At 35.9% G+C, this 8422-nt stretch overlaps 1 protein-coding gene across 1 annotated transcript; it reads right to left on the bottom strand.

The window, feature by feature from the left end:
* Positions 1–372: 372 nt before the first annotated feature.
* LOC145059466 (protein transport protein SEC23 E-like) lies at positions 373–5369 on the bottom strand. Its single transcript, XM_079007316.1, has 12 exons — positions 4472–5369; positions 4212–4385; positions 3921–4082; positions 3561–3703; positions 3204–3279; positions 2921–3093; positions 2464–2545; positions 2140–2217; positions 1865–2026; positions 1526–1789; positions 1323–1427; positions 373–841 (listed from the first exon to the last, which is right to left on the bottom strand). The coding sequence occupies exons 1-12, from the start codon at positions 5234–5236 to the stop codon at positions 698–700; spliced, it is 2328 nt and encodes a 775-aa protein (XP_078863442.1). The 5' UTR covers positions 5237–5369; the 3' UTR covers positions 373–697.
* Positions 5370–8422: the final 3053 nt, after the last annotated feature.

The following is an 8422-nucleotide window of genomic DNA, read 5'->3' as shown; positions in this document are numbered from 1 at the left end:
AAATAAATAATAAGGGCAAAATAATCCTTTTAAATTTTCAAGGACCAAAACCAAAAAAGAAAATTTATTTTGGACCTTCCATGCATGCTGAAAACTTTTTAAACCCCATCCAAAGTTTTTTGCAAACCACAGACCAATTTTACAGTTTTGTCTATAATATATCACTTATATAACATAACACTGATGTTGTTAGGCTAGAAGCCATTTAATAGGATCACAAATCTTTTTGCATAACAAAATCAATTGAGTAGAAACAAGATTCCATAGCAAACAAAGTCCAACTCCAAACCAAAACTGTATTCATGAAACAAAGATTCAAGTGTACATTTAATGTATGAAAACAAATGCAAAACTAGCCACAAAACATAACCAAAGCCAAAAAAAACAAATCTTATATTTTTTTTTCCACCTCCATAACCATAAACTCAATCATATAACCTCACAAATCCGGTACACAATTAGACATAATCCCTAAAGTAACTTACAAAACCGTCAAACACAAAATGCCTACTAACTTGCTGCCTAATCTCCCTTGTCTGACACTATTATGCTTAAACATGACGTGACCCCACATGCTCTCCTTATTCATTTTCAAGATATCAAATGGCATAACACTTTAAAGAATGAGGGGTGAAGAGTATTAAAGATGATGATTGTATAGTGTATAAAAATGCTAAATTCTTTTTAATGTGGGGTCTCAAGAAGATTGAACTGCAAGCCTTTGTAGATGCTCGAAAAACACTTGAAGGTTTACATCATCCGTGAAAATAACATCCATTCCCGGCGACCCTTCATTGTTGTATGTTGCCGAAGGATTCAACTTTGCCAACAAGAATCGCGCCTGCATCCCCCACCATATAATAATTAACATTCGAGAGACGCACATACCAAGACACTGTCCGCTCTCGGAAACCCATCCTAGTATTGCTCTCGTCCAAGCACGCTTAACTGCAGAGTCTTAATGGGATCTGGGCTCCAGAGCCCCCCACGGCTTTAAAACACACCGTGGAAGAAGAGATATCGGCACCATTACAAGAAAAAAGTATTTTCCCCGTTAGCTGATGTGGGACTGTCAGTCCCACGTCAGTTGCACAGGGAACAAAAGCATTTCTTATAAGGGTGTGGATATCTTTTCTGTCAAGACGTGTTTTAAAGCGGTGAGGAGGCACTGGAGCCCAGATCTCATCAGATGTCTGCAGTTAAGCGTGTTTGAGCGAGAATAGTACTAGGATGGGTGAACCTCTGAGCAGACAATATCTTGGTACGTGTGTATGGGATGTTACACAGTTGATTTGAATAAGATTTAAGATTTGAATAATTACCTGAGAACCATGTTGATCACACACCACCAACCTTGGAACTGGAAACCGATCACGTATTATCAACTCCGCATCATCATGCGGAGCTTGCAACAACTGTGCAAACGCCTATAAAAAAAAAACATCGTGTTAAATACTTCAAGGCCAACTTTAATATCCTTTAAAGTTATGTTATTTAGAGAATATTTAAAAAATAAAAAAAATACCTGGTGTTCTGGCTGATTTTGGTAACCCAAATTCCTCCATTGGGCGATTGTCATTCCATGAAAAATGACTACACTAAAATAGGAATCTAACAAAAGAATTCTATCAGCTGAAATGGATGCTACATCAAGTAATGCAGGTGAAGGAAGTGAATTAAATGAATATGATATTAATGAAGGTTGAATCATCACAGCTCCATTTGTTATATTCTCTCTGTTTAGCATCATGCGAAAATAAGCAGTCTCATCAGGGCTATTATTAAACACCTACAATTAAAAAAGAAATTTAAATAAAAAGTTGTTGATGAATTAAAAGTGTGAATAGTTTTTTTTTTTAACTACCTGAACGAATTGTGATCTTCGAAGATTGAACATGAATTGAGGGAACAATGAAAAACTAGGGTTTAAGGCGAATGAAGATGGATCATCTTTTCTGTAGTCACCGAATTTAGAACAGAGGCGAATCAGGTTTCTATCTAGCCATCTTGTTGCATCAAATGCTTCCTGTAATTAATTAATTAATTATTATAAATGAGAAAATCCATTAAAGGTGTTTGTGGATTAAGTTAAAGTAAAAGAAATGTTGAAATGATTAGGTTTTAATAGTTAGTTAATACCTCCATTTCCATTTTATAAGAAGTTAATCTAGCCATAACCACAGCTGCAGCCTCTTGATCAAAACCTTGTATCAATTCCTGTTAAACATAATTTATCAGAAACTGAATTTCTACTGGAAGGGTATAATTGTAAAATCAGTAATGTAGTTTTTTTATAAATATACATGGGTAAGAACTACATGCCCAAATTATCATGGGTTAAATGCAAGAAATAGTAATGTAGTTTTTAATTTTTTATTATAGAAATTATACTTTATTATTTCTTATCACATCATTGTATTTTTAAAAGTACACAAAAATTATATAAAAGTTTTACTATTTTACCTCTGAGAGAACAGAAGTCTCTAACCATCTTCTAGTAATGGTGGTAACTCGCAGCTTTGATTGCCCATCAATACTCTGGTAACTGCATCAAATTTTATAATCAATACATTTCAATCACAAAAAAGGAATTGGAATTCAAGATTCCATTCCATGGCTTGTTTGGTTGCCAAATGGATGCAATTCAATCCTTCAAATTCCATGTTTGAAGGATTTCACCATTCTTAGGGAGGGTGGAAGTAATTCAATTCCATTCTTCCTTTTTATTAAAAGACCAAAATACCCTCATTATTATATATCAAAATAACAAAATCCAACAACTCAATAGTGTAAAGAGAATTTTAAAATATTTAGACATACAATGAAACTTTGATATTCCATTCCTTCCAAAAACATTTTACTTACCAAATGCCCATTAAACACGCTTAACATTTTATAAGAAAAGAAATATGAAATTTACCTTGTAACAGTTTGTATGTACAACTGTGGATTTACATTTCCTGAAGCATCTGATTTGTCACTTGATGATATATCAAAAAAAACAGTCAAACAAGTATTTTTATCGAGTCCACACAGCTTCCAAGCTGTGGTATTCCCCTGTCCAATCACTGTGCTTGCAACAGCTGGACCTTTCTGCATAAAATAACCAAAAAAATAAAGTTAATAATGAATCTGAAAAATACTATTTTCATTTGGAGTCAATATGATTGTTTGATGTTTAAATATAAGATTAAGTAAACAACCTTCTCCAAAGATGTGCAAGGTCCAATGATCCCTTGAATTTTAATATCCTTTGAACAGTTGATCTCAAGTTCCCCACTGAAAGTAATAAACTAGTGAATATTTTCAAAAGATGAAAATGCATGATATATTATTAATCATAGAAAGGGTTAAATGCAAGTAATACCAATTATTTGTTATAGCTTTCTACTTTTGTTTTTTCCTATTACAATTTTCAAAGTACGATCTTTTAATAAGAAAACAAACTGAAAGTACAATGATGTGATTGGTTAGTTTTTCAGTGTATTTAATAAGAAATATATGAAAGTAGAAGGCTACTAAAACACATAATGCAGATTGTAAAGAATGAAAATACTCACTTATGGGAAAGACCAAGAGATTCTTCACCCTTCTCAAAGACACGTCTAAATGAATCCTTGAAAACCGAATGTCCAAAACTTTCAGCTAAAACAACAAGTCCACCAGTTCTTTCAATAACAACTTTCATCTCTGCTACTCCAACCTATTAGCAAAAAGAACATTAGATTTCAAACAAAATTGAGATACATGTGTTAATATGCAGATTATTAAACTCGGAATAAGAACAGTTATCAACATTCAACATCACTGGCACTGCATCCTATTGACTTTGAAGAAAAAGTAATCACCACAATACACACAGATACATACATTATACATATATGATATATGTAAACACAATCAGATAAAGAGTTTTATACCTGGTCAAGTGCAGAAGCAAAAAGATCCAATACATGACCTTGGCTGACCATTTGCTTTGAAAGTTCCTCATAAAATTGAACTGCCTTCCTAAAATATGGTGCTGCATCTTTATCAAGATCTTTATGTGAACGCACAGGATCAGAGAGATCTTTTGATACAATCTACAAGAAACCAGAAACTAATACAAGTTTAGATAGATTCAACCTAAACAGAAATAAACTTTTTCACAACTCTCAGAAAGATGGAAAGATGATTCATATGTTACAAGAAAAGTTTATAGAAGAACTTACCGAACCAGGGCCTTCAGTGCATGGCCCACCAACCAATGCTACAATTCGAGCACCAGTGCCAGGCATACAAGCCCCTAGCAATCCAGCTGCAACACTTAGTGCAACCCCAGTGCATCTTAATGATCGATTACCTGGTGCAACAGGCCATTGATCTGTCTCTAATTCTTCCAAAAGCTGAGTTTTAAGTTGTTAACACTTGGATTAGTAATGTATAGCAATGAAATTGTGCAGTTTTGAACAAGGATTGTGGTAGAACTCACCGAATGGATGATGTATGCACCTTCGGAAGCAGGCAGCAAAAACCTAGAAACCCCGGAATTTGGAAACCCCCCACCTTGTACTACCCCCTTCTGAAAGCCCTGCCCTGGTGCGCCACCAACTCTCCGGCCACCAGCACCACTACCTAACCCTAGCTGATCCAAAACCTGATCTTTAGTCATCTCTTTTGATCCTCGAAATACATAAACCTTAGACATATCAGCATACCCTAACTCATGAACCTGAACCTGTGTCCCAAACGAAACAAACCCCACCAATGCATTCTCTGGTAAGAATTCAAGCGCCTGTTGTAACGCCGATCTCGCAAACGCCAATTCCTCCTCGATCATACACATATCAAGCACGAATACGTATACAGGTGGAGGAATTGTGTGATGGAGATCGGATTGAGGAAAAGCGTATTCGATTGTGGTGTATTGAGGGTAGAGTTCTGCTGGAACGTTGGTTTCGGAGATACCGGAGAAGTGATGAGGGAAGTGGTTTCGTTGGAAACAAAAGGGACAGATCCAGATGAGGGCAGAAAAGTCGACGCGGCAGAAAGGGTTAAGGACGGCGGAGCAGGTCTTGCATCGGAGAGGCACATAAGGATTGGTAGGGATGTGTGGGTGAGGCCGGATCGGAGAGATCGAGGCGGCGAAAGGGATGACGCACTTGCTGGCTTCGACTTTTGTGCGTGGCCAGGCGTTCCAGGTCATACGAACACCGTCGATTCCTTCAGGATCGGTGTTCGCCATCTCCGTCGACATTTTGGGTGGCAAAAATGGAAGCTTTGTTAGTGTAAATTAGGAGAAATTGGGGATTAGGGAGATGGGGAAGAAAAACAGGGGAGAAAAGGGGTGGAATTGGAGTCAAAGCTTAAGGCAGAAAGAGAAGAGAGAGAGGGGTTGTGGTCTGTGCATAACAACAACTTCAACGCTGGATCTACTCTTTGATGATGGTGAATTGTGATGATCTTTGTATGTGCACCAAAGATGAAACAGTTGAATTGTTGTTTTTGGGTTGAAATACTTTTTTATTATAGGGTGTTCATGGGGTTTGTAACAGATAGAAGTAGACCGAAACCTAAAAAAGATTTAATCAAATCGAAAATCAAACAAATCTCAAACGATTCCATATGAAAAGTCCTTTTAGAACTACAAAATGATGGTTTCGGATAGGGGTGCAAACGAGCCGGCTCGGACTGGTTTAAGTTATATGAGGCTCGAGCTCGAGCTCGGCTCGATTTGAGCTTTTTTTTACTGAGCTCGGCTCGAGCTCATAAAGAGTTATACAAGCTCGGCTCGGGCTCGACTCGTTTTTATCGGGTGTGCCTAAATAAGCTTAAGTTCGGCTCGAGCTCGTTAAAAAACTCGTTTACTAATACCCGAAATTCATAATTCCCCTAATATGTTTTTATTTTAATATATATAAATAATAATAAATAATATTATATAAAGGCTCGTTTAGGCTCGCGAGCCTAATCGAGCTTTGTGACATAGGCTTGAGCTCGAGCTCGTTTCATAAACAAGCTTAATATTAAGCTCGAGCTCGGCTCGAGACTCGTTTAAAATTGGTTTCGAGTCGAGCTTTTAACGATCCGATCTCGAGTAACTCGCGAGTAGCTTGGCTCGTTTGCACCCCTAGTTTCGGACCAAAATCTTCTAAAAATATTTCTCAAAACCATTTTTAAATTTTTTAGAACTAACGTATATAAATCGGTTTAAGCCTACCATAATTCAATATTATGTGTCAAATAGTTATATAACCAAAGTTGTTTCAAGTAAAAAAAAAAATACAATAGCAAACTAATTATTTTCGGGAAAATGACTCGGGAGGGTTATGTATTGTTGATTTTGTTCACATTTAATCTTTTTTTTATATCATATATCATCCAACTTGTTGAACATATTTATACATTACCTTTCCGACCTGCTACTACTGTTGGTAAAAGGGTAATATATTAACAGTTTCAACAAGTTAAATGATCCATAATATACAAAAAAAATGACTAAATGTGAACAAACAAAACTTCCCCCACAAAATGCCTCTGACACCATTTTTATCACCGCATCTGCCTCTACCACCAATATTGATGGCAGTGACGATGGAGGGGGTGTAGGTGGTGGTGGTGGTGGTGGCAGCGGTGGAGGTGATGTTGGCACACCCCCAGTAGGTGGCGGAAACGTCGGACAATGAGATGACATCATGAATCACAGTTATTTGCATATATACAACAATACAACAACATATCATAATGTAGAAACTTTTATTAATGAATAAAGGAAATTATATCATCCCTAGTCTAGGTGTACATGAAAATCTAAAAGTATCGAGCTTGCTTTTACAACTAGGTAACACATGAAAATATAACAATATGATATGTATGCTAAAATCCCATGATTTTTCCAAGTGTATGACTTCTGGCTTCTTAATTTCCTAAAATACATGTGATTTGAAAGAGTATCAACGCAATGTTGGTAAGTTCAGAGGTTTGGAATTTTTTAATCAAAATATACTTTTAAACCAAAAATTATGTTTTTCATTTGTAACATCCCGATCCATGCAAGTAAAATTCTTCCTTTATTTTTAATGTTCAAGTGTTGGAGTTGGTCCTACACATGGCGTAGGGTAGTCTCCTACGTAACGCGTAGGAGGGATCATGGTCACAAGATTTAATTAATGATCTACACATGTTGTAGATCAAGGTACACAACGCGTAACTGCCTAGAACCGAAACCCTAATATTGGGGTTTTGAGCCCTATTTAAAGGCTTTAACTCCCTTGAGGCCCTTCCATCCTCAGCTTCCATCTTTCCAAACAGCCTCCTTAGAAATCCTAAGCGGCTAAGCCTAATTTGTGAGATTTGAGCATTTGGAGTGTTTTGTGTTCACCTCTGAAAGAAGAGGAGCATTATGGAACTACTTGGGAGCTCAAATCAGTATAGATACGGGATTTGCATCTACTCATCCATCTCCAAAAGGTATAAAGTTCCAACCTTGATGTTGTTTTATGTTGGATCTAGTTTTGCTTTATGATTTCATGCTTTTGTCCCCATGTCCATGGTGTATATAAGTAAGAGCTACTCCAGACCATTGAAGTACCACTTCTTGACGTTTTTAGGATTGTTAAGTCATAAAAATGAGAGCTTGGTCACTCTCATCCATCCATGCATGAGCTTTTGAGCAATAGAAGATTTTTTGGACCTAGGGTTTGGATTAAGGCTCTTGGTATGTATGCTCAAGAATCATATTAAAGTGATATTGCTAATTAATATATGATGCTAATTGGTCACACTAACACCAACTTGATATAATTGATTATTTATTAGAAATTGGTTTTAATAAATATTCAATAAACTCTTTTAATTAAATTGGAAATTATTTAATTTCTAGGAAATAATAATTTTCATTAGCAACTATAATATTAGTTCATATGGTATGAATTAATAAGTCATGCACAACCTTTTAGACTAGTTGAATCCTTTTATCTTTTACCAAAAGACAAAGTTTATATTTTATAAACGTTGGGTTTATAAGATTTAAACAAATCTTTTTTTTAGGAATGGACCGAAAATAGAGTTAGAGAAAGGAGTAATTGTCTTTTGCATTCTTTAAACAAAAGAAATGGTAATGGGTGAAAGCACGGGGGACAAGCATGTCTAAAGTTCTTAATGGTTAAGGACCTTCAGATTAAATGTATGCTTTAAATGGCTACTTGCTTGCACTTTTTGTAACATCACAAAAATTTTAACAAATTTAAAAATTTTCAAAACAACCTATTTACTAATAAAAGTGTTTACAAAACCATCGTTTCCAAACATGATTTAAAATGAGAGTCTCCCAAGATCCAATCAGTTGTAAAACCAAGGATGTGTACGGTTACGCCATCCCCTATCACAACTAGCAAATTAGGGTTAAGAATGTTGATCCTTGTACAAGATGATCTCTTTGTGT

The sequence above is a fragment of the Lactuca serriola genome, chromosome 6 (assembly GCF_051521515.1).
Source record: "Lactuca serriola cultivar US96UC23 chromosome 6, Lser_US96UC23_V15, whole genome shotgun sequence".
Lineage (NCBI taxonomy): Eukaryota > Viridiplantae > Streptophyta > Magnoliopsida > Asterales > Asteraceae > Lactuca > Lactuca serriola.
The sequence above is the reverse complement of the archived record's forward strand: the minus strand, read 5'-3'. Positions and strand labels throughout refer to the sequence as shown.